Source organism: Colletotrichum scovillei (genome assembly GCF_011075155.1).
Source record: "Colletotrichum scovillei strain TJNH1 chromosome Unknown Contig00011, whole genome shotgun sequence".
Classification (NCBI taxonomy): domain Eukaryota; kingdom Fungi; phylum Ascomycota; class Sordariomycetes; order Glomerellales; family Glomerellaceae; genus Colletotrichum; species Colletotrichum scovillei.
Genome location: NW_023336269.1, coordinates 1,490,235 through 1,516,014, shown reverse-complemented (window position 1 = coordinate 1,516,014; position 25,780 = coordinate 1,490,235). Strand labels below are relative to the sequence as shown.

General features: G+C 53.9%; 8 protein-coding genes across 8 annotated transcripts; 4 read left to right on the top strand and 4 right to left on the bottom strand.

Moving 5' to 3' along the window:
* Positions 1 to 1,451: 1,451 nt before the first annotated feature.
* Positions 1,452 to 3,898, top strand: HER10_EVM0012281 (major facilitator superfamily transporter; the record flags this gene model as incomplete). Its single annotated transcript, XM_035481679.1, has 5 exons — positions 1,452 to 2,003; positions 2,064 to 2,304; positions 2,410 to 2,478; positions 2,580 to 3,026; positions 3,097 to 3,898. The coding sequence occupies 5 exons, from the start codon at positions 1,452 to 1,454 to the stop codon at positions 3,678 to 3,680; spliced, it is 1,893 nt and encodes a 630-aa protein (XP_035327382.1). The 3' UTR covers positions 3,681 to 3,898.
* A 689-nt stretch (positions 3,899 to 4,587) lies between these two features.
* HER10_EVM0000236 (aminotransferase class-III) lies at positions 4,588 to 5,924 on the top strand (the record flags this gene model as incomplete). The annotated part of the gene is made up of 2 exons (XM_035470029.1): positions 4,588 to 5,073; positions 5,133 to 5,924. 2 exons carry the CDS (start codon positions 4,588 to 4,590, stop codon positions 5,922 to 5,924), a joined length of 1,278 nt encoding a protein of 425 aa, XP_035326429.1.
* A 641-nt stretch (positions 5,925 to 6,565) lies between these two features.
* HER10_EVM0006362 (asparaginase) lies at positions 6,566 to 7,660 on the top strand (the record flags this gene model as incomplete). The annotated part of the gene is made up of 1 exon (XM_035475949.1): positions 6,566 to 7,660. One exon carries the CDS (start codon positions 6,566 to 6,568, stop codon positions 7,658 to 7,660), a length of 1,095 nt encoding a protein of 364 aa, XP_035326911.1.
* Positions 7,661 to 8,320: 660 nt separating this feature from the next.
* Positions 8,321 to 10,081, top strand: HER10_EVM0007581 (major facilitator superfamily transporter; the record flags this gene model as incomplete). The annotated part of the gene is made up of 5 exons (XM_035477134.1): positions 8,321 to 8,456; positions 8,516 to 8,663; positions 8,714 to 8,886; positions 8,940 to 9,065; positions 9,132 to 10,081. The coding sequence occupies 5 exons, from the start codon at positions 8,321 to 8,323 to the stop codon at positions 10,079 to 10,081; spliced, it is 1,533 nt and encodes a 510-aa protein (XP_035327006.1).
* Positions 10,082 to 10,333: 252 nt separating this feature from the next.
* HER10_EVM0009775 (tannase) lies at positions 10,334 to 12,100 on the bottom strand (the record flags this gene model as incomplete). Its single annotated transcript, XM_035479250.1, has 1 exon — positions 10,334 to 12,100. One exon carries the CDS (start codon positions 12,098 to 12,100, stop codon positions 10,334 to 10,336), a length of 1,767 nt encoding a protein of 588 aa, XP_035327183.1.
* Positions 12,101 to 14,209: 2,109 nt separating this feature from the next.
* HER10_EVM0007266 (uncharacterized protein) lies at positions 14,210 to 16,403 on the bottom strand (the record flags this gene model as incomplete). The annotated part of the gene is made up of 5 exons (XM_035476825.1): positions 14,210 to 15,495; positions 15,572 to 15,860; positions 15,921 to 16,081; positions 16,149 to 16,283; positions 16,340 to 16,403. The coding sequence occupies 5 exons, from the start codon at positions 16,401 to 16,403 to the stop codon at positions 14,210 to 14,212; spliced, it is 1,935 nt and encodes a 644-aa protein (XP_035326971.1).
* Positions 16,404 to 17,875: 1,472 nt separating this feature from the next.
* Positions 17,876 to 22,551, bottom strand: HER10_EVM0000781 (chitin synthase). Its single transcript, XM_035470549.1, has 2 exons — positions 19,638 to 22,551; positions 17,876 to 19,587 (listed from the first exon to the last, which is right to left on the bottom strand). Exons 1-2 carry the CDS (start codon positions 22,117 to 22,119, stop codon positions 18,380 to 18,382), a joined length of 3,690 nt encoding a protein of 1,229 aa, XP_035326486.1. The 5' UTR covers positions 22,120 to 22,551; the 3' UTR covers positions 17,876 to 18,379.
* A 492-nt stretch (positions 22,552 to 23,043) lies between these two features.
* Positions 23,044 to 25,580, bottom strand: HER10_EVM0002291 (ABC transporter). The gene has a single exon (XM_035472008.1). The coding sequence runs from the start codon at positions 25,370 to 25,372 to the stop codon at positions 23,390 to 23,392; it is 1,983 nt and encodes a 660-aa protein (XP_035326603.1). The 5' UTR covers positions 25,373 to 25,580; the 3' UTR covers positions 23,044 to 23,389.
* Positions 25,581 to 25,780: the final 200 nt, after the last annotated feature.

Here is a 25,780-nt window from a genome sequence, read left to right as displayed (position 1 = left end):
GGGATCTGAGGAAGCGTATCCGCTGGACCATTGGATGGAAGAGGAACATGAGTAGATGTTGTGGTGGTTCGCTGAGGAGCTGGGAGCATAGGAATTTCAGAGCCTATGAGAGGTCTGTTCGGAGTCAGAGGTCCTGGCGACTTCACGGCTCGCTCTTGATGTTGCTCTGGATCTTGGACTTGATCTTGGTCTTGAGGGATGTCGAGCCGAAGTTTGGGGGGAGGACCTCTCCTACGGTTCATCGAAAGGCCAACCATGTTGTTCCAATTAGCTGTAAGTCTGTGTGGTTGTTCGCTGTGAAGAGGATGTTAGCTTTTGGGTGTTCAGTCATTTTAGACCAGAGCGGGAGAGGCGTTTGACTTACACGGATGAACTGTCAATCCCAGAGCGATGGGTTCGGTGGACCCCGTGGGATACCTATCCAAGATTCTGAGGCTGACGTGCCATGTTTCTGAGACGAGACGACTGGACTTCTCTTGAAAGGACTTGGCAGCGGTAAAGTAGCCGGTCTATCAGTTGCTTAGCTGAATGCACGTGGTGGACTGATCGAAGGAGGGCTTGAGCGTCATGAGGGGACTGTGGCAGATCTTGGAGGCATATGTGGGAGAGTGGGATCCGGAGGGGGTCGCCTGTCGTAGATATCGGCCTGTTGTCGTTGTCATTGACATATCGTGCCCAAGCTATCGCAGGGATTGTCTATTCTTGGCATGGATTGTCTTTGCTTTCTCTCCATTCTCTCTACCTCTTTCCATCTTCGTCTGAGACTTCCCTGCGCGGGTGCGGACGTGTATACTTCACAACCTGCCGCCGCAAAACCTATCAGCCCGGCAGGCGTTTTAGGCTCGGCGCTACATCCTGGAACAGGTTTCACGCTTACTGGACAACGGACCAGTAACATCCCGTAGCGAGCGCGGGTTTGCGTATAACCCAATTGGTTCGAGGGCATTGGGTGCAGAGTCAGCTCTAATGTTTTGCGGCCCCTTCGCCCCGGGACGTGGCCTAGCCGCAAATCACCCTTGGTCGATCAATAACACTCGAGGCTCAAGAAACCTTGTGCCAGTTCACTAAACTTATTTTTGGCAGTATCTGCGGGCTGTGTGGGATGATGTGTCTTGACGTGACGTCGGCAACTGGTTGCCGTTGAACCACAGGGCGGCCACGGCCCCATCTTCCTGAAGTCGAGGAATTCTGCTGCAAGAGCCGGTGTTAGTCTGAAAATGAACTCCGCAAATTGTCTTGGCCTCAGATAGTGTTACTCTGAGAGTGAATTGTGCTTGGTTTGTGGATAATCGGGTCTCCCGAGGAGAGAGAGGATCTGTCAAATATCACCAAGAGTGGTTCCTCTTGGAAATCGTCGTATCTTTTTTCAGACCAAAAAGAGAACGGCAGGACCTTCATTTTGACATCTCAGTCGAAGGCGTTCAAGCAACATCGCCAAACTCCTCACAGCCATGGAACGCCCTAGCAGTGAGACCTTAGAGTCTCGAGCCGCGAGACCTAGCATAGCCAAAAGGATCTCTGCCACAGCCATGGGCGGCTTGCACCTTCTCACTAGCGACACTGAACTCTCTCAAGACCGAGACCACGACGAGTACATTTCGCCAACGAGGACGTCCGTCAGAGGCCGCTCGAGATCTCTCAGCAGGAGTCTCAGCGTTGCCAGCTCGCGCAGCAGCAACTCGTCCATCTTCTTCGGCCGGCCGAACTCATTGCCTTCCATCACGGAGAGCGAGAATGATCCCCACGGCACTGAGTTCCGTGACCCGTTTGCGGATCAAAACTCAATAGAAGGGCATTCTGCTCCGCGTGAAGCTCAGAACCCGTTTGACGACAACAGCAGTGGCGATGAAGGAACAGCCGTCCAGGAGCTGGAGCCAGAACCGCCTTACCACGTCTTCACAAAGAAGCAGAAATGGGTTGTCATCGTCATCATCGGAGCCGCCGGATTGTTCTCTGGTCTTTCTTCCAACATCTATTTCCCAGCTCTCGATACGATCGCACGGGTAAGTCCTGTTCATCCTGCCGGAATCCTCGGAAACTCTCTAATTCACAAAATCTCGTAGGACCTCAATGTTAGCTCGCAGATGGTTTCCCTGACCATCACGTCGTACTTGATCATCCAAGGCATCTCCCCGCTAATTTGGGGCTCGATCTCGGATGCTCTGGGCAGAAGGCCAATCTACATCGCCTCGTTCGCCGTGTACATCATTGCCAACATCGGACTCAGCTTCTCTCCCAATTTCACAGTTCTTCTGCTCTTCAGGGGCTTGCAAGCCGCCGGAAGTGCCTCAACCGTGAGCATTGGTAAGTTACATACGGGAAAATACAACCCTTTTCTCCTCTCCCTTGGACCTCTAAATTTAGCCAAGAAAAAGTCGTCGTAATTCCTTTTACTGACCTGTGCAACAGGAAACGGCGTGATCCAGGATATTTCTCCCCCGGCTGAACGGGGAGCATTTATTAGTTTCTACCAGGCGAGTAAGTCACTATGGACCCTATCGCTGTTTCACTAGCATTACGGTGTTTTGCTCGGTGGCTCGGTTTTAGCTCCTGGTGAGCTCGGAGCTAACACCTCGTAGTCCGAAACTTCAGCATAGCAGTCGGGCCTGTGCTCGGCGGCCTGCTCGCCAACTTCCTCGGGTTCCGGTCCATCTTTGTCTTTCTCCTGATTCTTTCTTCTATAGTCACCTTGGTGATTGTGTTTTGGCTGCCTGAAACCATGCGGAGCATTGCCGGGAACGGCTCGCTTCGTTTGGGGGGCATTTACAAGCCGATCATATGGTACCTTGGCAAGGAGCCAGAGTACCTCGAAGACCCGGATGAACCCATTCCGCGGAAGAAGGTGACATTGATGACCTTTGTGGAACCGTTGCGGCTGTTGATCCAGAAGGACATTTTGATCAACTTGGTGTTTGGTGGCGTGGTCTATACCATATGGACTATGGTCACGTCGAGCACCACCATCCTGTTTAAGGAGCTGTTCGGACTTAGTGACTTACAAACGGGTCTCGCATTCCTACCTAATGGTAAGTAGCCTTCCAAACTTCACCTTCTTTTTCCCTTTTCAAAAAGGAGACTCGCTTACGTGTAGGACAGGACTTGGAACCATTGTTGGATCCGCAATCGTGGGCAAGCTAATGACAAAGGACTATCTCGAGATGGAAGAAGAATACAAGACATCTCATAACATAGCAGGAACAGAAAAGCTCTCGGGGAAGAACATGCCCGCTGAGTTCCCCATAGAGCGCGCCCGCCTTCGTCGTCTCCCCTGGATCGTCCTCATCTTCGTCGCTTCCACTGGCGGCTACGGCCTCTCCCTCAACTTCCCCTCCATCACATCCCGATCAGGCTGGATCGCAGTCCCACTCGTCCTCCAGTTCTTCATCGCTGCGACCAGCAACGCCGTCTTTGCCCTCAACCAGACCCTCGTCACCGACTTGTGTCCCGGAAAGGGTGCTAGTGCCACCGCGATAAACAACTTGGTCAGGTGCGGTCTCGGAGCTATTGGCGTGGCGCTGGTAGACAACTTTGTTGCTACTACGGGGCCTGGCGCCGCGTTCTTGGGCTTGGCCCTCGTCACGGTTGCCGTTGGGCCGTTGGCGGTGATACACTGGTACTGGGGACAGACTTGGAGAGCGGCGAGGATGAGGGAGAAGACGTCGAACAACGAAAAGGCATGAGGCCACAAGGTCTCTGCGTTGCATTAGTCGTCACACCTTGTGGCTTGGTGAGGCCGCGTATGTGACGCCTACCGGTCGATGCATTATCATAAGTCTGTAGCGTTGAGCGTGCATGATTTGGTGATTCTGCGAAAGGAAGTTGAACATCATATTTTGGGCAAAACAAAGAGCAGGATAGAACTACATAGATTTACATTCAGTAGCAGTGTTAGAGGCGGCATCAAGAGTCCACCCAGTTTCACACTTGCATAACTAGAAAATTTCTTTCTCGTCTCCTTTCTCTTCTCTTCGATACAAGGATGAATCCGACCCTCTTTGGTGTACAACAGGGAACGTGAGTGCCGAGTCTTGGCGGAAACGAGGTGTTTGACACATGGGTCCGGGGAGAAATCGTGTAAAACCATTGGCCCATGGGCCTCCTCTCCCACACACGATGAGCAGCACACAACCTGACACCCAACTCATGCTGCCAAGCAGTCTGTCGGCTTTCGAACCATTTCGCTTTCGGGAAAGAAACCTGACAGTTCATACGTCTAGATCGATCGTATGCTGAGGTTTGAGAACGAATTCAAGTACTTGGAAGAAGTCTCCCCAATCTCGGGTATGAGCCCTTGGCTAGTGCACCTTTCCCGAGATTTTAGCTGGCGCAAATTTCCCGAACATGATTCGGCATCCCGATGTCGCATACCCGAGCGGGGTTCATCTTATCTACAGTCCACGAAGAACACACAATATTGATAGAAGCGGTCAGATCGGACCTGGTCCCGCGGCAAAGTTCGCCAGTATTTAATCCATCAATTGAGCAGGAAGGTATGCGGATGTTCCTATCTCCTCTTGTTCATCGATGAAAGACTCACCAGCAAGACGTGTAGCATCTTTAGACTCTGTACTCCGCAATCAAGCAATCATGGTGGAACTTCAACAAAACGGGGAGGCAGCTCAGCCTGCGGCGAAGATCGAGCAGCAATTGAACGCATACGTCGAAAAGTATGTCGCAGAGAACCAGGGCTCGCTGCAAGTCAACAAGACAGCCTCAGGGTCGCTACCTGGGGGAACAACTAGATCCGTGCTGCATTACCTGCCATTCCCATTGGCTTTCTCCGGAGGCCACGACTGTCACCTAACATCCGTGGACGGCGCCGAGTACCTCGATTTCGTGTCCGAGTATTGCGCCGGGATGTTCGGTCACTCTCACCCAGACATCATCGCTGCGATCAATAGCGTCACCAAGTCGGGATTCACCTTGGGCGGGCCGAGTCCCAAGGAAGGCGAATTGGCAGCTTTACTAGTTGAGAGGTTCCAGAGCGTCGATGCCATCAGATTTTGCAACTCGGGAACTGAAGCGAATACCATGGCGATTGGCACGGCGTTGCATTTCATTGGAAGAAAGAAGGTAGGCTGTCACAGTCCCTCGAGCCCGAGATATTTCACTAAACCATACCCCACGCTCAGGTCTTGGTGTGTGAAAATGGTTATCACGGTGGCACATTAGCTTTCACGCCCAACAACCCGCTGATTCTTCCCCACGATTTCGTGTACGGCCGGTACAACGACATTGAGTACACCCGTTCACAAATCACCGACGATCTAGGCATCATCATTGTGGAGCCCATGCAAGGCGCAGCGGGAATGCTTGAGGGGTCAAAAGAGTTCCTCCAGTTCCTCCGAGACGAAGCGACGCGCATCGGCGCCATCCTCATCTTTGACGAGGTCATCACCTCGCGACTCAACTACGGCGGCCTGCAAGAGATCTACGGCATCACGCCGGACATGACCACCATCGGCAAGCACTTTGGCGGAGGCTTCTCGTTTGGCGCGTTTGGTGGGCGCAAGGACATCATGGACCTGTACGACCCACAGGGGCCGCGAAGTCTCTTCCATTCGGGAACATGGAACAACAACGTCTTCTCCATGACGGCGGGTGTCGCTGCCACCAAGCTTCTGTCGAGAACGGCGCTTGAGAGGAACAATGAGCTGGGGAACAAGCTTCGCGACGAGTTGCGTGAGGTGTTCGGCTCCAAGGACGCGTCCATTGTCAAGCTGACTGGTTATGGGAGTGCGATTGGCTTGCACTTCCAGGGTCCTTCGGCAGGCAAGTTGCAGGATCTCTTCTTCTTTTATCTTCTCAGCAAGAGGATATACGTCGGACGTCGTGGATTCCTTGCGCTGAACCTTACTCATGGGGAAGAGCATATCAACAAGGTTCTGGATGCGGTCAAGGACTTCTGCGCAGAAATGTTGTGAGAGATGTTTGTAAGCTTAAGCCTTTGATTTCGGCCCAGATCAAAGGCATATTGGCGTCGACATGCTGCCAGCTCATAGACAATGTCAAAATAAATGCTGTCGATCTCACCCTCTCCCTCACTCGACTGCCGCAATTTCCACATATCGTCGTCCGCTTGGGTCATTCTTTTCAAGCCGGAAGTTTTGGGTAGGTTTTAACTTAACCGCCGACATCACCTCCAATATCCTTTCTTGGCATCACCAACCTCATCGTCATGATGCTTAGAAAGGAAGGTTGATAGCGCAGCATTGGCTTTTGCTTGGCAACCCAAGAGTAACGTGGTATCAACTGCAATTCCAACCTTTAATCGCTTCGGACCCAGCATTCAAATGCCCCCTTGACCCCTGTTTATCGGCGCAGATCAGCCTATCGCGCGGGGTAAACAACACCAACACCGGCACGGTGGTTTGAGCGACCGTGCTCTTTATTAAAGCCTCCCTCCGCAAACCGGTCGGCCAGTCTCATCTCATCCTACTTGCGCCATCCTCACTCATTCTGGCAAATAGCCGCCAAGCTCATGCTATCGAGCCATTGAGCCCCTCTCATCTTCCCCTTGGACCTTCAATCACTAATCCGGCATCGTCTCCGGAAGCCGCCCACAATGCCGGACCTCCGCCCCCGCACCCTCGCCCCACTCCTCCTCTCCCTTCTCACCGGGCACCGCGTTCTCGGCCAAGCATCGCCGGGGTTTCCCATGGTGATCAACACCTGGGGCGGGCCCTTCACAGCAGCCACAGACGCCGCCTACCAGGCGCTCGTCAAGCCGGGCACCTCGGCCCTCGACGCCGTCGAGATCGGCTGCGCGACCTGCGAGGCGAACCAGTGCGACGGCAGCGTCGGCTTCGGCGGCTCTCCCGGCGAGAACTGCGAGACCACCCTCGACGCCATGATCATGGACGGCGTCACCATGAAGTCCGGCTCCGTCGCCGCCCTACGCCGCGTCAAGAACGCCATTGGCGTCGCTCGCCACGTGCTCGAGTATACCTCGCACACCATGCTAGCCGGCGACCTCGCGACAGAATTCGCCATTGAGAACGGCTTCGTCGCCGAGAGCTTGACTACCGAGGCCTCTGCGGAGCGGTGCGCCGCGTGGCGGGCCGCGAATTGCCAGTCGAATTACAGGCAGAACGTCACGCCGGATCCTAAGGTCGCGTGCGGGCCGTATACGCCCGTGGAGCTCGACTCCAGCTCGTCTGGCTACTTTGACCTCATTGCGCCGAATTCAGCGCAGGCGTCACACGACACCATCTCCATGATGGCTCTGGATACGAATGGGATCATGGCGGCTGGTACCTCTACCAATGGAGCCTCATTCAAGGTACCCGGGCGCGTCGGCGACGGCCCGATCACAGGCTCCGGCTCTTACGTTGACGGTGATGTCGGAGCATGCGGCGCGACTGGCGACGGCGACATCATGATGCGTTTCTTGCCCTGTTATCAGGCTGTGGAGAGCATGCGACGGGGGATGAGTCCTCAGGAGGCAGCGAGAGATGCCGTAGTTCGCATGGTAAAGAAGTATCCGGCCGTATCGAGCGGTATTGTGGTTGTCAACAACAAGGGTGAACACAGCGGTGCTGGGTCTGGGTGGACTTTTACGTATGCCTTCAGAGGTGGTAAGATGAACGCAACCGAAGTTGTGACTGTGCCGCCCGTTGTTGTCACCCGGTCTTTGCGCGTTGAGTCAGAATTGAGGTAGAGAACGGTCGTGTCTACTACGTATGAGAGTCATTGATGAATAGATATGATTGAATCTTACCCCCGGACAGACTGAGACTCGACTTCACAACGAATGACCAAGTTCTCTTCAACACAAGATCTGGACTCTCTGCGCTACATGGGTCATATCCGGCTATGCACAACGCTCGACTCGTCGAATGAGGTTCAACTACAAAAGACGTCAAAGCAAGGTTGTCTATCACCATTGTGGGGTTGCAGCACACCATTGCCATGCCTGGCTTTCGCCAGCTAACTTGCAGGATGATCAGCCAATCCAACCATATGAGTACCTGGTCGATAAAACTCTCTACCGATATCGCAAAATCCTATCTTCTTGGCAGTTCAAATGTTCTCTCTTCCCACAACTTGACGATACCACGAGCCCACTTTTGGCCGCATCGGCAGGATTCGCTGCGACCATCCATTGAAGTGCTAAGATTGACGCTGCTCCTCAGGAGCTCGGTAAGAATTGCGCAATGGCGGGCAACTTCCGGGCGGGATCCAGCTTGGACGAGGGCTCACGCATCGTCATTTATCAACTCGCTATCCGTCGTCGAGCGAGTATGTCTCGAACTATCTCAGTTCTCAATCGTTCTCATCTTAGAGGTCTCTGGTCGATTGCCCCAAAGACTCTGCGACAATGGCATCTGCTCTGAAAGAGTCAGTTCCGAGAGACAAGTGGTGGGAGTGGAGATGGTTCTCGCCAGATGACACGAAGGAGGAGAGGCTTCTAATCACGAAGATTGACCTTCTCTTGGTACCCTACTCGGTCCTCGGTACGATCTATCCTTCTCGCGTAGTCTCCCAGTTATCGGGCTAACATTCAGCTCGAAAGGCTATTGGGTCAAATATGTCGATCAATCCAATTTGAACAATGCCTACGTCGCCGGCATGAAGGAGGACCTCGGGTTTTACGGAAACGAGCTTGTTCAGTTACAAACGCTGTTCACTCTTGGATCGGTCTTGGGCCAGATCCCTTTCTTGTATGAATGATGTTTCTACAATCTGCTGTTACACACTAATAGGAAACCAGATTCATCATGACCTATGTCCCAATCCAATATCTCATCCCAATTTGCGACGTTTTGTGGGGAGTTTTCACGCTTCTACAGTATCGTGTTCACTCTTACGCAGAACTGGCCGCTTACAGATTTATGGTCGGATGGTTCGAAGCTGCGTTCTTCCCAGCGATGCATTACGTATTCGGTAGGTATTGAAGGCGTGAACGATGTTCGGGCTCATCGCTGACTCTGAGATAGGCTCTTGGTATCGAGGCCATGAAATTGCTCGTCGCGGTGGCATTTTCTATACCGGTCTAGCTGCCGGCACATTAACAGCCGGTCTCATCCAAGCCGGCGCATCAAGCTCACTCGAAGGAGTACACGGTACGAGAATTTCCACACTTTTCCTGTCATAGCTCCACGGTCACTAACGACAGATGAACACCACAGGTATGGAAGGCTGGCGATGGATGTACATCATCTGTGCCCTCATTACCATCCCCGTCGGCATCTTCGGCTTCTTCGTGATCCCCGGTACCATCGACCAGCCCAACAGATGGTGCGTCAACGACAAAGACATCGAGACCGCCCGCGAACGCCTCGAGAAGCACGGCCACGTCTTGCATGGCAAGATGAAGTTTGGCCACATCAAGCGCACCCTCCTCGGCTTCCGCTTCTGGCTCGTCATCACGACTGACGTCCTCTTCTGGAACGCAGGCATCCACAAGAACACGGGTTCCTACCTGCTCTGGATCAAGAGTCTTGGACGGTACAGCGCTGCTAGGATCAACGAGCTGGGTACAATCTCCCCCGCGCTGGGTATCGCGTATACACTTATTGCTTGCTTCGCTTCGGATATGTTCCTCGGACCGGCCTGGTCGATCACGATATGCTCGGTCCTCAACGCCATCGGTCTCATCTTCCTGACGATATGGACTGTTCCCGAAGGCGGTCTCTGGTTCGGGTTTGCGACCATGTACTGGTCCAATGCTCTTTCTTCTGTGTTCCATGGCTGGGTCAACAACCTGCTGCGAGACAGCCCCGAGGAACGGAGCTTCACTTTGGTTCTTATTAACTTGCTGTCGCAAAGCTCGACGGCATGGACGCCCTTGCTCACATTCCCGACTGTGGAGTCGCCAAGGTACAGGAAAGGCTTCTCGTTCTGTCTGGGATGCGCAATCGCGTTGATTGTGTTCACGTGGATCATGCACTATTATCTGAAAAGGGACAAGAAGCACGACACTGGGTCCACTGATGAGGAAACGAGCACCCAGTCCGAAGTTGGCGTGGCGTCTTCAGTAGAATTGAAAGGTAAAACCGACCTGGACGCTATAAAAGACGATCCGACTGCTGCAAGGGTCAACAAGGAGACAGGTGATGACAAGATCACAGCGATTTGACAGTTCTCTCATCGGATTTGTCATACAATATGCGGACTTGGCAAACAATCTTGAAGTTCTTTGGAAAGATGTATGTACTGAAATGAAAGCTAAGCTATGTACAGTCGCGTCTTGGGCCTACTACATGCTACATGCCCCAGAGCGATAATGAATGAAAGAGAAACTTTGATCCTGAACCTTGCCTGTATCCTATCTCATCTCGACCTTGGATGACAGAAAGACAGCCAATCTCGATCCCCATCCCATGAGCACTTAGTAAACAGGAACCTTGAAGGCAGGGAAGGTGTAAGTCCAGCTGTCAATCGACTTGGCATCGTTCACGCAGTCAAAGTCGGAGCTGTTGCCGCGCCAGACGGGACGGGTAGGCCACTGGCAAAGCATCTGGGTCTCGCCAGCGTTGACGTTGGTGGACGAGGTGACGGTGGCGTTGAGGCGGCTGGGCTTGTTGCCGTTCTCGACCCAGTCAATCATGATGTTCATGTTGTTCTGAGGGTAAGGGCCGGGCTGGAGGCTGTTGGTGCCGCAGTGGCCGGCGCCGGGGACCAGGTAGAACTGGTACCAGTCCTCGAGGGACTTGATGGCCTCGTCATCCTTGGCGTCGGGGTACATGACGGAGCGGACGGACTGCCAGTAGTGGACGGAGGAGGCGGCGGGGATGCTGGAGTCGGACTCGCCGTGGTAGTGGAGGAGCTTGCCGCCCGAGGACTGGAAGGGAGTCAGGTCGGGGAGAGTGGTCTGGAGGCTGTCGAGGTAGCGGATCATGCCGGTGTTCATCCACTCGACGAGAGTGTCGTAGGTAATGTTGTTCATGTCGGAGAGGTTGTCGAGGTCGAGGAGCTGGACGAACTTGGTGACGTACTCGCCGCCGGTGGAGGGGATGCTGAGCTCCCAGGCGTCGGTCTCGTTGTTGTAAACAGTAGCAGCGTCGCCAAGCTCGGAACCAATCTGCCAGGAGAGGTAGGCGCGCTGGCCCTGAGAGTTGAAGACACCATCGTAGATGGCCTGAGCAACGGCGACGGCCTGCTCAGTGACAGTGCCGTTCTGCTCGGGCTGGTAGCTGGTGGTGCTACCCTGGGCCTGTCTCTTGTTGAAGCCGAAGCCGAGCGAGCTGCTGGTCTTTGCGGCGCAGTAGTAAGACTCGCCAATGGTGGACTTCAGGTCGAACTGGAGCTTGCAGAGATCAGTGCGGGAGATGACGCCGTCGACACGACCGTCGAGGCCGTCGCAGGCGGCAATGGTGGAGTTGACAATCTTGGCCAGCTCGCAAGGGGGCGGGTAGTAGTCCTGGGTGTGCTCGACAGCAGACGAGTAGACGTGGAGGACCTGCTGCTGGGCGAAGCGGAAGGCCGGGGCACCAGCGATGACACCGTCGTACTCCTCACCCCAGCGCTGAACCTGGCTCATACCCTCGCGGCCACCGTCAGAGCAGCCCTCGTAGTAGGTGTAGACCTTGTCGTCGGTGCCCATGCTGTAGAAGCCCTTGGTGATGGCCTTGCCGACCTGGGTCATCTCGCCCAAGGCCTGATACCCAAACATGTGGGTAGCATCCCAGTTGATGGAGCCGTTTCCGTAAAGGACGACCTCGTCGTAGCTGTTGTTGAAGGCGTCGTAGCCGGCATCGGTGGCACCTCCGGCAGCACCGTAAGAGATACCGCCAGTGGAGTCGGAGGAGAGGGAGAAACCGCCACCGCCGGCAACATAGAAGCGGTTCTTGAAGACGTCGGGGCTCGGGAAGGCGTACTTCAGGTTAACGGTGTCGCCCTTGCCAGTGTGGGTATAGGCCACGGTGACGTTGCAGTATGTGAGGGGGGTGCTGCTGCCGCCCATCATACCACCGCCGCTGGTGGCATTGTAGACCGGGCTGGCAGTCACCGAAGAGGGAACCAGGTCAATGCCAAGAAGGGTGCCGTTGGAAGGCAGAGCGTTCTGCACGTTCTCGACCGTACACACATCTGCCAGGGAAGATGTGCTGGCTCTGGCCGCCAAAGCGCGGAGAGCCGCCTTGGAGTACTTAGACATATTAGAAGGATGCGAAGTTCAAGTCGGTGTGGAGGAAAGACAAGTGAGTGAATGAGAGAAGAGAGAGCGAATGATGGTGGTGATGCCTTCTAAAACCATCAGCAACATCGTGCCCGGGCAGACATCTTTATAACAAGCTTGAAAATCTATCCCGATGCTGCGGTTCCCGAGTCCTCGGCGACGGCGTTGCCATAGTAGACGCGGCTCCACACGTGGTCCGTCTGTACGCCTCATAGCGCCGGGGCGCAGTGTATAGACGTGCGAGCCGTATTCTCGCATCGACCCCAGTTCGACCGTGGAGACCTACTTCTACAGGTTCAGTTTACGTCAGTCACTGCTAGCGTGAATGGAAGAGATGATGGTAGGGCTGATGGTCCGGACGAAACCTTGTTCGGGTGGGGATCCAACTCCCGACGCTTGGAGGGTTGTTTGCTGGTTCGTCCAATGATCCTTGGTACCCTGACCACCGGCATGCCGCGTCACACTGGTCCTGGACAATCTTTGAATCCAGTGTAGTCTGATTTGTGACGCGTCTTTCTTCAAGACGTGGATGGAAACGTGTTGCAGCGTTAAGGCTAATTCAAATGCAGCTTAACGATTCACGAAAGACAATGAGCTCCCGGTCTGGCATCCGACTTCGAGAACGTGTCAATCAGAACAGTGTCTCAGTACCACGCCACTTTTTCGTTGGAGTTCTCGCTTTCAGTATGATTGTATCGAAATAGGGGGACAATCTGGCACTTGAACTCATTAGTGAAATCTATGGGCATTTCATAAGGGGTGCATTGGAGCAGTGCAAGACACCCTCAGTGGCATGAGTGAACTCCAGGCTAAGATTCAGCACCGCCTGAACGTTTCTAGTCAATGTCATCCCAGCAAAGAGCATAAACATGTCTATGAAGGTCCCACAGCTCTATGCCCCCTGAACAAAGTTGATAAAAAAAGATCTAAAGTCCGCCGGGGAAAAAGTGACCACAAGCCACAGTAGTAAACTTTCTTCGGTACAACCCCACAAAGCTTTTGGGTTTCTTGGAAAGGGGGCTAGGCAAAACCCACGAATGCTAGCTAAAATCTGCTCAGTGTGCTGAGCACACAGCCAACTCCCATCACGGGACCGATTCGGCCAACGGGTTGTGGATAGTGATGATGAATTTGTCTCTCCATCCACCGGCCGAGTGTAATTGCCTTCTCCAGCTTTCTTCAAATTCTAGCCACTTCTTTCCTTTGGTGGCGGATGTTGCCGTGGGAAGTAAAGAACGGGAGCACCGTTCTAGCGCTGTCTCTCGGAGGCCGTTGTGGGGGCGCCTCCGATCTACGGCCGGGATTTGGGCCGATGCTTCTAGTGGGGCTAGTCCGAGCTGCATTCGGCCAATCACGGATTTCAGCGGACAAGCTTCTTTGCTTGATCTGGCTGAGGAATACTAATCTGACCGTCATTTACAGCCTACGAGACAGGCGAGGACTGCCCCGAGTTATAGCATAGGGCAAGGGAGAATGTGAAAGGGGTGGCCACTGGCCTATGGGAAGGCAAGACGGGGAGCAACAGGTGGGCATGTGAGTTGATTTACGCTTGACCTTTACGCGGTATGTTTATCCTTTAATCTACCAGAAGGATTGTTTCAAGACTAATCACTATTGTTCCGGAATATTTTGAGCCCACATCCCGATGCCATCAACTAGAATCACTCGCTGTTGGGTGCGGAAAGCATCGTCGCTAAAGCAAACGGGAACATATACCATTCGGGCTTCCAGCGCAAGTCACATGTCACCCTTTTGTCGAAAGTTATACGCAAAGCAAGGGGAAGATAGTCAATATAATTACTACAGAGAGATAAGAATCAGCAGAAAAGGTCTGCCAATTTGCCATCACAAGCCCGGATCAATAGGTACGTGGCAGCCGACCTCAACGAAGAACTTCTTCTCAGATAGCACGAAACCAGGAGAAGCCCTTAAAAATTCAGATTCAGTCTACGCTGACTCTTTGTGTACTCAATAGGTGTACTAAAGAATCCCTCGTCCTCCGAAGCTACGTCCAAAAGCCCACAACCAATCTAACCAGCTTGCAGGATTTCGTCCACCGTCAGCGTTCATGGCCAAACCTCCTTCTTCCTAGTAATTGCGGCCATCATAACCAGTATTGAAGGACTCAGGAATATCATTGGTGATATTCTCGTAAGCAGTCACAACGTCCGAATACTTTGGAACTGCCGTCGGGTCATTGGGGTCGAAAGTAACCTCGTTCGATACAACGCAGACAAGGAGGTTCCTCAGGTCCCCCGGCGACCTCAGCTCTCCGTTGGGAAGCGTAACCTTCCATCGAATGTTGTCGTTCAAGTACGCAACCACGTGCTCAGGTGCAAGGCTCTCGATCTGTCCAGCCAAGTACCGCTCGACAAGAGCGATGGTAAGAGGGATCTGGCCAGTAATTCTCTGATCTTCGTCACGGCCCTTCTTGCAGTTCTCGCACGAGCTGTGTTCGTCCCGGCCGAACGTGGCAAAGGATCCGACGTGAGCGTGGTCCTTCATGTACAGAAGAGGATCTGTGCTGGCCGAGGGATCGCCGATGAAGATATTGACAATGTAGTTGCCATCCAGCTCGTGTTTGTTCGCCTTGATGTTGACCAGCCATTCGAGATACTTGTTTCCGACTGCCAAGTTGCGGAGATCGCGACCGGCAGGTAGTTCGACGCTTTCAGTACCAGAGACCTCCAAATGGGCCTTCGCACGGTCCTGAAGCACACGCAATGTCTGAGCTTCTAGTGGCTGGGTTCGCAAAATGTTGGCAAAGGAGGCTCTCTTCTTGTAAAGTCGATCGACCTCGTTGAGAACATCATTCCTGGTCTTGAACTTGCTCTGGGTCTCGGGATAGACGTAACCGAAGTCTTTGGTTTTTTCCACTGCGACTGATGTCCAAAGGACCTGGCTGCCATCCTCTTTTAGAGAGTGAGCAAACGGAGGCAACGAGGTGTCCTTGTCCTCCTTCACGCCTCTCGCCCGGAAGACGGTGTTCCCTGTAGACTTTTGCGGTGTAACGTATTTCCCAGGGTTGCAGGCCTGCCATATGGCGAAGATACGGTCAATATTGGCGTGATGAAGCCAGAAGATGGGGTCAAAAGCCGCGATCTTGACGTTACCCATGTAGTTTCCAACGTATACATGGACAGCGTTGTGCACATCTTCGATGCTACCCCAATTATTGAATCGAGTGTCAGGGGAACCGAAATGTTCATTGTTTGACACACCTCCAAAGTCCGTGTACGACTGAAGAAGGAAGATGATTCTCTCAGACACGTTCATGCCTTTGGTGGGGACCTTGAATTCATTCAGCCACTCAATGAGAGCCTTCTTCCGTGCGATGTCATCGATACCACCGAAGGTTCTCGAGGTTCTGTTTTCTTTCTAGAGGATCGGAGTAAGCCAAAGTCGTATGAAAGCATCGAGAGAAAATTACCAGAATCTGTGCAAAGTCGCCATTGAGGTTGGATTCCTGCTTCTTCTGGGATTGGGAGTACTTTCCGAACTCATATCGGGCCAGCGGGTTCATCTTTCTAGGAAACTCGTCCGGCTTTCCCTCCTGACTCTTGGGTCTCTCTGGAGTGTACTCTTCTGCTGACAGAGCTTCCTTCGGGTACAATGGAAGTTCAGGTTCCGCCCAATCCCAGTAAGGCAGTCGAAAGGTCTTGGCGGCCTTGATGTACTTCGGCTTCCCATCTTTCTCGAACTCGCGTGCGATGTAGTTGACGTGCTTGTACAGCTCTCCCTAACATTCTGGGTTTAGCATCATCGCAGTGGATTTGGCTTCAGCTATGCAAAATCTTACCTCAAACAAGGCGAGATAGACACGGTGCCACGTGAGGAACAAGATGGAAGTATGGGTGCAGTATCCACCAAAGACTGTCTTCAACTTCTCTTTGTCAAATTGGGAACCCACATCATTCCAATCTGCGTTCGGCCACTTCTGCGCCGGCAACCCGTGGATACCTTCGAAGTTAAGCTTAGAGACCTGAAGGAGCAGAATCGAGGGGTGGGGGGGGGGGGGGTCTCTTACCCGCAATCTGGAAATACGATAGTGGTTCCTTTTCATCAACCTTTTGGAACCGCTCTAGTCCAAGGAGAAAAAGAGTCCATTGCTCCTGGTGATTGTTGGCCATGTCGCGCAGCTCCAGCCGCATGGGCGGTTCACCTTGACATCATTAGCAACATTACGATATGTCTGAACTATACGTGAGGAAACCGTACCTCCTTCGAAGCCATCTTGGATGCCTTTGATAATGACAGGGCCGTTGTTTCCGTCGGAAGACATGTTGATGACTGAGGCAGTTCCGTAACTGAATTGGGTAGCTGGGCTGGGGCTTTGTGGTGAGATTGAGGTTACAAGACAATCGTGATGATCTGAGGGTCATATTCAGAAGGATGAGACGGAAGAGAAACGACCAGGTTTTATGTCAACTTTGTGATTATTGCAAGGTCGTTGCTCCCTGGTAAGAGTCTCCAGGCCTGAGTGGGATGCCGTTGATGTCCAGCATTCAGCACGCCTCAGCCGTTTCTGTCTCACATTCGCCATCTCGGGTAGGCCCGTCGCGTGCATGATCAGCCTCCAGCCAGCCACAATACTCCAGCTCTGACTCTCAATCACATATCGATCTCAAAATTCACATGTGTGAGAGAAAATCAGCATGCCTAGACTGAGCGGTGTGTTCAAGATGCATCATCTGCGTTCGAGGGTTCAGCCAGCCGGGATTGAGGGCGGGGGTAACTCCGGAGAGGACGAGGACTTATTGAGACTCTCCAACAACCGCTCTATCTTTTGGATACTTAGTCTTAACACTGGACTCGAAAGAACCTTTCAGAATGGCTGACCAAAACGTCACCTCGGTTCTCTCAGGAGTACCTAACTATCTGATGGTCTCGAAACTCGTGAGAGAAGCACCAATAGAAACATGAGCGTCCCGTGCGACCCATGGCCGAGACGAATGATCACAGAGGTTTCCTATTCTCATCATTCATAGCAACTGACGGTGAAAACTACAGCTCTAGGCTAGTCGTTTGGTCTCAGCCTCAATTCACATCACACATGAAACCTTGAGACCTATTGATGTCCCCGTGAGGCTGCGAGACGCGGCATACCTATGCCAAGCAGCTCTGCATACTTTGACTACCCAATGGCCTTGGCCTAGACCATGTCCGAAGAAGTTCCTGAGTGCGGCTGCACGTCTCTTACGATATGTGAGATCGACAGTCAGCTTTCATGAGTCTCATTTTGTCCCCTCACACGCAACTTTGCTATACATCCAATCTCACTTCCAAGCGGTGAATACCAACGTGCCTGCAATGCAAGTCGCTGTTTGGGATTTCACATGCAGTTCTCTGTCTGAGAATGAGTCTGGCTCTTAGCAATCAGATCTGACCGGCCCTGCAAGCCTTCGGACGCAGCTACCTGCTTAGACAGTTGAGGCAGCAGATTAAACTATCACCAAATTTCATCATGACACAAGTGGGACCTATTTGGCTTTGAGTGGCGAGTTATCTACCAGTCACGAATGCCTTCTGCTACAACATGCCTCATGCCGAGCCAACGCGGTGAGAGGGAAGTTGTACGTAGAGATCGCCGTCGCGTATGTGACTCTTATGACATTCAGGAGCAAAGGTTTAATACACATCATAGTCACTAGGGAATTGAAAACTAAGGGGAGCGAAAATGAGTGTCATGAAAAGAAGAAACAACGTGCATCTGAGGCCGACTTCGCCCTCGAGACATCATTCCCATCATTCTTTTTGGTTCGTGCTAATTCTCATCTATTTACACATGACTCTTTCAATCTTTCCTTTACCATTCCTTCATGCTCACGTCGCTTACGACATATCCTGCATCGACATCCCCTCCATTGCTTCATTTTTCCCAACCTCTGAACATTGGGATCCAATACGTACACGACATTCCATCAAGCATTCATTACAGCAAAAAGCATTTCCTCAGCTCTCATCCCATTTCGTCTCGTTAGGACGCAAAAAACACAAAAACCCATGTGATATCTCTGAAGAACAAAAACCAATCAACGAATCCCCAAACTTACCTCCTTGCAACTTTTTTCGCAATAGGAGATGAAGGAGAATACAAGCAAAACGTCGACCCATAAAACGCCTCAAAAAAGCTGCAAGTCAACTCGTGACAGTCGTCAAGGAATAGCAGAAGGAAGGCCATCGCTGTGTCTATGAAGCAAAAGCAAGATTGCAAGAAGCAAGCGCCGACAATCGGCACCATTGGTGATTGAATGCGAATCAACGCTTGAACACACTGCTGAGTTTGCTTCCGCCGACGCTGCTTCCCACACTACTCGACACGCTGCTCATCTTCTCGCTGACCTTTTCGCCGAATCCGCCCATCCACTTGGGCACCTTGAGACTCATGCGCACCTGGCCGTCGACAATCATGCTGATGACATTGAGGACAGCAAACGTGGTAGAGCCGATGGCGCGGAAGAGAGCCAGAATCGCCACGGACCAGAGAATGAAGGCAAGGTAGTAGTTTTCACCAATGCCGCGTTCGCTATACGCCTCAGACACGGCCATGGCGAGAATGGCGTTGCAGATAAGCCACGAGAGCACCATGTAGGTACGCACGCTCTTATAGTAGTCTTCCTGCAGCTGCGCCTCGGAGATGGGCGAAGGGGCAACCTCGACGCGATCGCGGAGGTTGCGAAGCGCCTCGTCGTAGCCCGAGTCGATATCAAGCTGCTCGGATGGCATCTCAAGCTCGACACTGTTGCCCTTTCCGATGGCGCCACCCAGATCAGTCTTCATAACGTTGTCTCCCTTGGTACCCCAGGTAACGTCGTGCGTGTTGCAGAAGGCGTATACTTGCAGAGTGCAGATGTACGCAGGCAGAAGCATGAAGTACTGAGCCGCACTGGTGAACAAGTGCCAGGGATCCAGGTACAAGAAGGACATGACGAAGTACAAGCCGATAGTCGAGAGAATCGAGACGATGAAGTTGGTGAAGACGTTTTCGCCCATGTGAATCTCCGGATTGTCCTTCTCCTTTAGCTGACGGATGACGATGTAGAAGGTGGCGAACGTCGTGTAGATCATGATGATGCAATACACGACGATACTAAAGAGGTACAGTTTCTTTGCTCCCTGCGGCCGATTACCTAGCGATAGGATGAATTGCGCGCAGATGAGCAAGACACATGTGTATCGTAGGACCGTGAAGATGTATTGACCAATATTGTGACCGAAGGGATCTACCAGGGGATCGCCTAGACCGCCTGCGACGAAGTAGAAGGTCAGGTAGAAGTTTGCCAGGGAGAAGTAGGTGAAGATGAGCTGCAGGAACTGGTAGATGAATTCGATGTGAAGGAGGATCTTGCGAGTGATGGTGTGATCAGTGTACCAAATTTGCTTGAAGTGAACGAGCGAGTACACAGCAGCGAAGAAGGCACCGTTTAGCCAACGACGTCTCTGCGAGATAAACTCTGGAACAGTATCTATGGGGTTGGTTAGTAATTATAGAGTTTGGTGGGAACAGATCTCTTACCTGGCACATCAGTTTCACCGTGGCATCCCTTCACATACTTCAAGACCCAACTCTCGCCGCGCTTGGCGACAAGCTCCCAGCAGAGGATACGATCCTCGGCGAGGTACATGTTTGCCGTGAACACGTCTGCATGCTGACCGTGCAGTGTCTCTCCCTTGAAGTACTGACTGAGAGGACCGTGGCCCGTCTCGTCGTTCTGCAAAGCGTGGTATCGGTAGGCACTGAGCGCACCGGGCAAGACGGTAATGTACCCGAAGATTGATTCAAGAGGTTTGTCGAGAATGTTGGACATCTTGTACTCGAAGTTCTGAGACGCGACAAGGGGGTTCAGGAGGTTCACTCCAAACTTGCCCTTCATGGCCTTGATCTCTCCGCAAGCACCGGCAACGTTGGAGTCGTTGTCAAAAGCCTTCCAGAGGTGGTAAAGGGATGTACCGCCGGGTCTGGTACCGACATCGAGCAAGATGCACACGTTGGGGTTAAGAGCCTTGCCGAAAGCATTGAAGAACCAACGGTGGGAGTTGAGCTTCCTCTGGTTCTTCTCCTTCAGACAGAAGATCAGCTGGCAGGGCACGATACCCTTTTCGGCACCTTTGAACTTCAGATCGGAATCGAGCGAGACTTGTGTTGTGTACTCGTAGACGTGGGCCTGCACTGCCTTCTGGTTGACGTAGTTCTTGGCGATGCCGTGCTGGTAGACACCCATTGCCGCCAACGCGTCGAGCGTGCGAGGATGAATCTTTTCTCTGCCGTCAGACACAATGCAGACGACAATCTTTTGCCAACCATTGTCACCCCACGTGCGCGATTTTGAACGGGCGCAGAAGTGGGAGATGTTCTTCATGACGGCGTACATGGTTCTCGTGAAGCCAAACTCGTCTTCGTTGTACATGGTGACACAGATGAACAGTTCCGTCTCGCGAGCAGTCTTGCCAATGGACTGGCGGAGTTTGTATCCGCGTTCGACAAAGTCATCGGGGTCGCAGGTGACGGCTGTGTATCTCATGTGGGTGAACTCGACCTCGTCGCGGCGAGGCAAGAAGCTGTAAAGAATCGTGGGAATTTTGCACTCCAAGACCAGCTCTCCGTTGATAAGCTGGACCTCCTTTCTCGACATCTGAGGTGCGCGAACACCTCGGCGCTCTTGCATTCCATCCGGAGCCGGGCCGTAATGCTCTACCTTCTCATTGATGTCGGTCTCTGTATCTTCCTCGCTCAGCGTAACCTGGTCGTGAGACATGTACGATTCTCTCATCGGCTGGCTCTCACTGATGTCGGTCTCGGGTCCGAATACGTCGTCGTTATCGTGAAGAGGGATAGAAACGGTGGCGTCGTCGGCAAAGGCAGCAGAGTTGCGGTTCGCACCAGTCGAGAACAAGGGCGCAGGCGGAAGCGGGCGTCGGGGGCTACCGCCGTATCTGGAAGATGGAGTTCCCGGTCTGGGGCTGCCATTGAGGTCTGATGGCTCGTAAATGCCCGAGGCAGGTGGTCTCGTGAAGTCTGACGAGAGGCGCGAAGGGCTGTATGTCCTCGTTGGTGAATGACGTCCTGACTGGTACTCGTACGGGTAGTCGTCCTGATACTCTTGCTCGTAGGTGCGCTCGTACTCGCGGGCGTAGTCGCGGCCTTGGAAGGGAACGTAGGTCGAGTCGGGCGGCGGCATGCTCGGGGGGTCTCGAATGGACGCGGAGCGGTCAGACAAGATGGACGACGCATAGGATCGTCTGCTGGATCGGGGCCTATTTGTCTCGTCATGTGAGCTTGTGCTTATGGTATTGGTAGAACCATCTGACAACGGAGGAACAGGACAGCTAGAGGACTGGTGCGGTAGAGTCTTCCGCAGCGAAGGACCCTCCGGTATAGTGGGGAGACTGTCCCGAAGTTGCGATTCTCTGGTGGAGTTGGGCCTGGTCCTCTTCTGCAACTTTACAGTAGAAGACCGCACCGGTATGCGAGAGGTGCCCTGAGCGTCTGCAAAGTCGACAACGCCCACGCCACTTGAGCGCGGTGTGTAGACGGGTGCTAGGGACAAGGGTGAAGTTGGATTTCCTTCCTCCTGCTGCCTCAATGCGTCGAGGTGGTCCGGCGTAGAGATCACCGGGTCTGTAGCGTCTGACTTCTTCCTGCGCAGCGATAGAGGGCGTGGGAAGAGGCTGGGCGACGACTCGGGTGTCTCGTGAACCTGGCGAAGGCGAGGAATGGAAGAAGCGGAAATAGGAGTAGTAGCAGCAGTAGAAGAAGAAGCATAATGAAAAGGTCGCGATGCGCCCTTGGCGCCGCTGACTGGTGTTGAAGCCGAAGTCGACTGCTGAGGCGCTGTGGGAGTTACGTACGGTGCTCTGTCCATGATGGGCTCCTCGACTGAAGTCAGTAGTCGAATGGCGGCGGGATTGTTGGAGCGTCCCGTGGGAGTGTCGTCGTCGCGGTCGTCGTAGGGTGGGAGGCTGTAGTCGGGCGGTCGCGAGGGGGTATTTGGGTCCATGATGAGATGTTGTTTGCGCCGCCGGTTACCGGGACGAAACAATTAGAGGAATGCTGGACTGGATTGTTGTTCAAGGGCCTGGTCTCGTATGGGTGTTCTTTGTTTGCAACGGGCCGGCGCCACGATGGGATTGTGTGGGCGAGGGATTGACGTAGCTCAGGTTGGCCTCGTGGCGTCAATTCGGGTCCTAGTAAGTGTCTCGATGATTGGAATGAGGGTCCAAGATGTAGGTGTGAGGGTGTAAGTGTCGAAACTCGACAAAGAGTAGCGCCGTTGGAAATTCTCAATGGGAATTCCAAACGGCAAGGTTGGTGATGGTGGTAGTGGTGGTGCTAGAGACTAGCTTTTTGGCAAAGTGGGATGGATCTCGAGAGATGATATGAGAGGGAGCAATGTGCGAGAGAGCAGCAGCAGCAAGGGAGGTAAAGCATCTGGGCAGAGCTGCGGGAAGGAGGGTCAAGTGTTGGGGAGGCTGGGGGGCAGTCAGGAAAAAAAACGTGGATGGGCAAATCACTCTGCGTCTGTAACCTGCGCCATTCTCTTTCTCACCTCACGGGTACGCTGCACCTTAGTGTCTCTTTTGCTCCCAGCGCATCCGCGAGTGTGTCGAGGGGCAACAGGGCGGATCGGGGACTTTGATCGCGTTGACGGGGCAACGAGACACGACTGCAGGGGATTCGTGTGGTGTCCCGGCTGCGAAAAGCGGGCCGGTGAGGTACAGCGCAGGGGGGCTGAGCCTGTTCGTGGGACCTCGTAGCGGTTAGCGGCTTCTTAGCGCCCCTGGGGCCCGCTGACCGTTCCTGAACCTGTCGCCCAAAATGGATTGATTACCTCACCTTAGCTAAGGTACGAAGTACCGTGGGTCGTCACTCACCTGCACATGCACCTCATCACTCCGCCAAATCTGTCAACTCTTGCACCCATGGCCACAACACGATCTTTGCGCCAAACGGTAATGGCAATGTAGCAAGGTAGCTCTGACAGGCCCACGGTGGAGGAGGGCTTGGATGATTTGCTTTTGGTATGCAACGTCTATCTTTTCCACATGCGGCTCTTTCTACGGATACACTTTGGTACCCAACATCTGAGATATCTATCCCACATGGATGATGTGCAGCTCACCTCCGGGGTAAACAATCACCTACCTGCTTCTATATCCACCGAATAGTCTATTCTCCGTTTTGCCCTCATCCTCTCAATACTCTTGTCCTTTTGGACCAACTTGTTCTCCTTCATGTGAAGTGCCAAGAAAAACATGGGGCCCAGGTTATCATACACCCCAAAGAGCCCTCCACCGCTTCTCATCCGTCCTCAAAGGCCCATCAAACCGCCCGAACCGTGCCGGCAACCCCTCGTTGGCCTCGGGCAAGCAAATCCACTCCCGCACGCAGTCCGGCACCTCCTCCTTGATGTGACTAATACAGATCAACGCCTGCTCTTCACTCAACCCCCTCACGCGCACCCGGCCCGCCTTGGCTACCTCGCTGTCTACGATCTTCTCCCCGCTGTACGTTTTCTCTTCTCCCGTGGCGAGGAAGAGCATACACTTGTCTCTGACAGCATCGTCCATCCCACTGAAAGCCTCATCGAGCACCACCACGTCGGCGTTTTTGATCACGGCCCGCAACAGCAGCGCGATCCGCTGGGCGCTGAAGGAGAGGCCACCAAAGAGGTAGTTATCTGACCATGAGAGGTCACCCTCGCCCGTGACAGAAGAAGACGCTGCCTTTTGATATCCCGGGTTCAACTCCGGCGTGAACCACCGCAGCGTCGCCTCAACCTTCCCCCGTGCCTCCTCATCCAACACAGGAATGCCCTTGAACGTATCCGCCCACGCATTCTCCAACACCTGTCGAACAGTCAGGCCGCGGGGCATGTGCTGGTGCACCTCGGGACTCGAGTGTCCAATCCGTGACTGAATATCCCAAAACGTGACAGGCCGCTGTCCGGACCCGGGCTCGGGCAGTCTGCTCCGGCCAAACAGTTTGATGGGAAGAGAGTACGTCTGCGGGTGATCGGAGCACAGTAGAGACACGACGGTCGTCTTGCCCGACCCATTCGGACCGAACACACCCCATCGCTCCCCTCGCCGGACAGTCCAGATCAACCCGTCCTTGGGCCCGGAAGGAGTCTCCTGAGACCAGTTGCCCAGCGCGATCTTGTTCCCGTACCGCACCTGACACCCATCCATCTCAATCAGCGGTTCACCCACGGCCATCGAGGCCGACTCCTCAGCAGCAGCAGAAGAAGCAGCCTCAACAGCATGCGAATCCTTCTCCCCAGCCGACAAAAGCCCATCCCCCTCCACCCCTCTCGCCGTCAACACCTTCCCCATCTCCACAAGCGAATGCACGGGCAACCTCTCATCCTCCTTCAACCCACCCTTCCACACGCCCCTCACATACGTCCTCAACCCCTCCAACACCTCCTCCTTAGGCCCCATCGACCCGACCTGACAATCCCCGCGCAGATACACCAAATGCGTAATCCACTCGGGCAACGGATCCTGCGGCCGAGCACTCAACACCAGCCTGGGGCTCGCCCGCTCCGCGATCCCCTCCAACACGGGACTCAACCCAGCCACGGTCGGGGGGTCAAGCCCCATAAATGGCTCATCCAGCAGCAGCACCTCCGGCGTCGACAGCAGCGCCCTCGCGATGCGCGCGCGGCGGCCCTGGCCGTTACTCAGGAACGCGACGGGCAGATCCAGCAGCGGCTCCAGCCTCAGGTCCTTCACGACCCTCTCCACGAGCTCCGGCGGCATCAGGTTCTCCTCTCCCGGTAAGGTGTCGAGAGGATTCAGCTCCGTGTTGCCCAGCAAGTAATCCCGCAGCGAGAAATCCGTATTCTCCCTCCTGGACTCGTACCGCGCAGCGAGGTACGCACTGGTAGTATGCCCGCCGCCCAACCCACCGTCGCCGTCGAAGCCAACATATTGTATCGCTCTGTTGGCGCTTCTCAGGCGCGGCGGGACGGCCTCGGTGGAGAGGTACGGGTACGTTCGCGCCGTGGGCGGGATGGCGAGGTGCTGGCCGCGGAGGACCTGCAGCAGCGTCGTCTTGCCCGAGAGCGAGGGGCCGACGATGCACCAGTGGCTCTTGTTCTTGTCGGCGGCGGTGGCGGAGGACAACTCGAGGTTCAGGTCTGTGAAGAGGGGCGGGTTCGGGTGCGTGGTGTGCGTGTTGGGGTGGCGCCGGTAAAAGGAGCCGTTGGCGATCCTTAGGATCGGGGGAGAACGATTCGGTATCCTCATTGTGATTGTACGAGTGTGTACGTGTGCCTGCTTCAATGGGAGAGGATGAGCGAATCACTGTTCAGAGCGAGTGGAATCAATGTCAATTGACCACCGTTACCCTTGATATCGCGTCGTTAGGATAGTCGTGGGATGAAATTCACATTGTGACTCTTTCCTTCTCCTCCCAAAAAGAAAAATCCGGGGCAGCTTTCCCCGGACTTTTTGGCAGGAAGTACGTAAAACCAGCTGCGATCTCGGTGTCGAAGCTCGGCCATCATCGCCCCACCTGTGAAGTGGATCCGTGTCCGGGGACCGGAAAGAAAAGACCGACAGGGATCAGGTAAGCTAAGGATCGAGGTTGCCGCGCCTGCATTTCAGCCTGGAAGTCACGTGCAGACATCCTCGCTGAGGTAATGGCGGGACCGA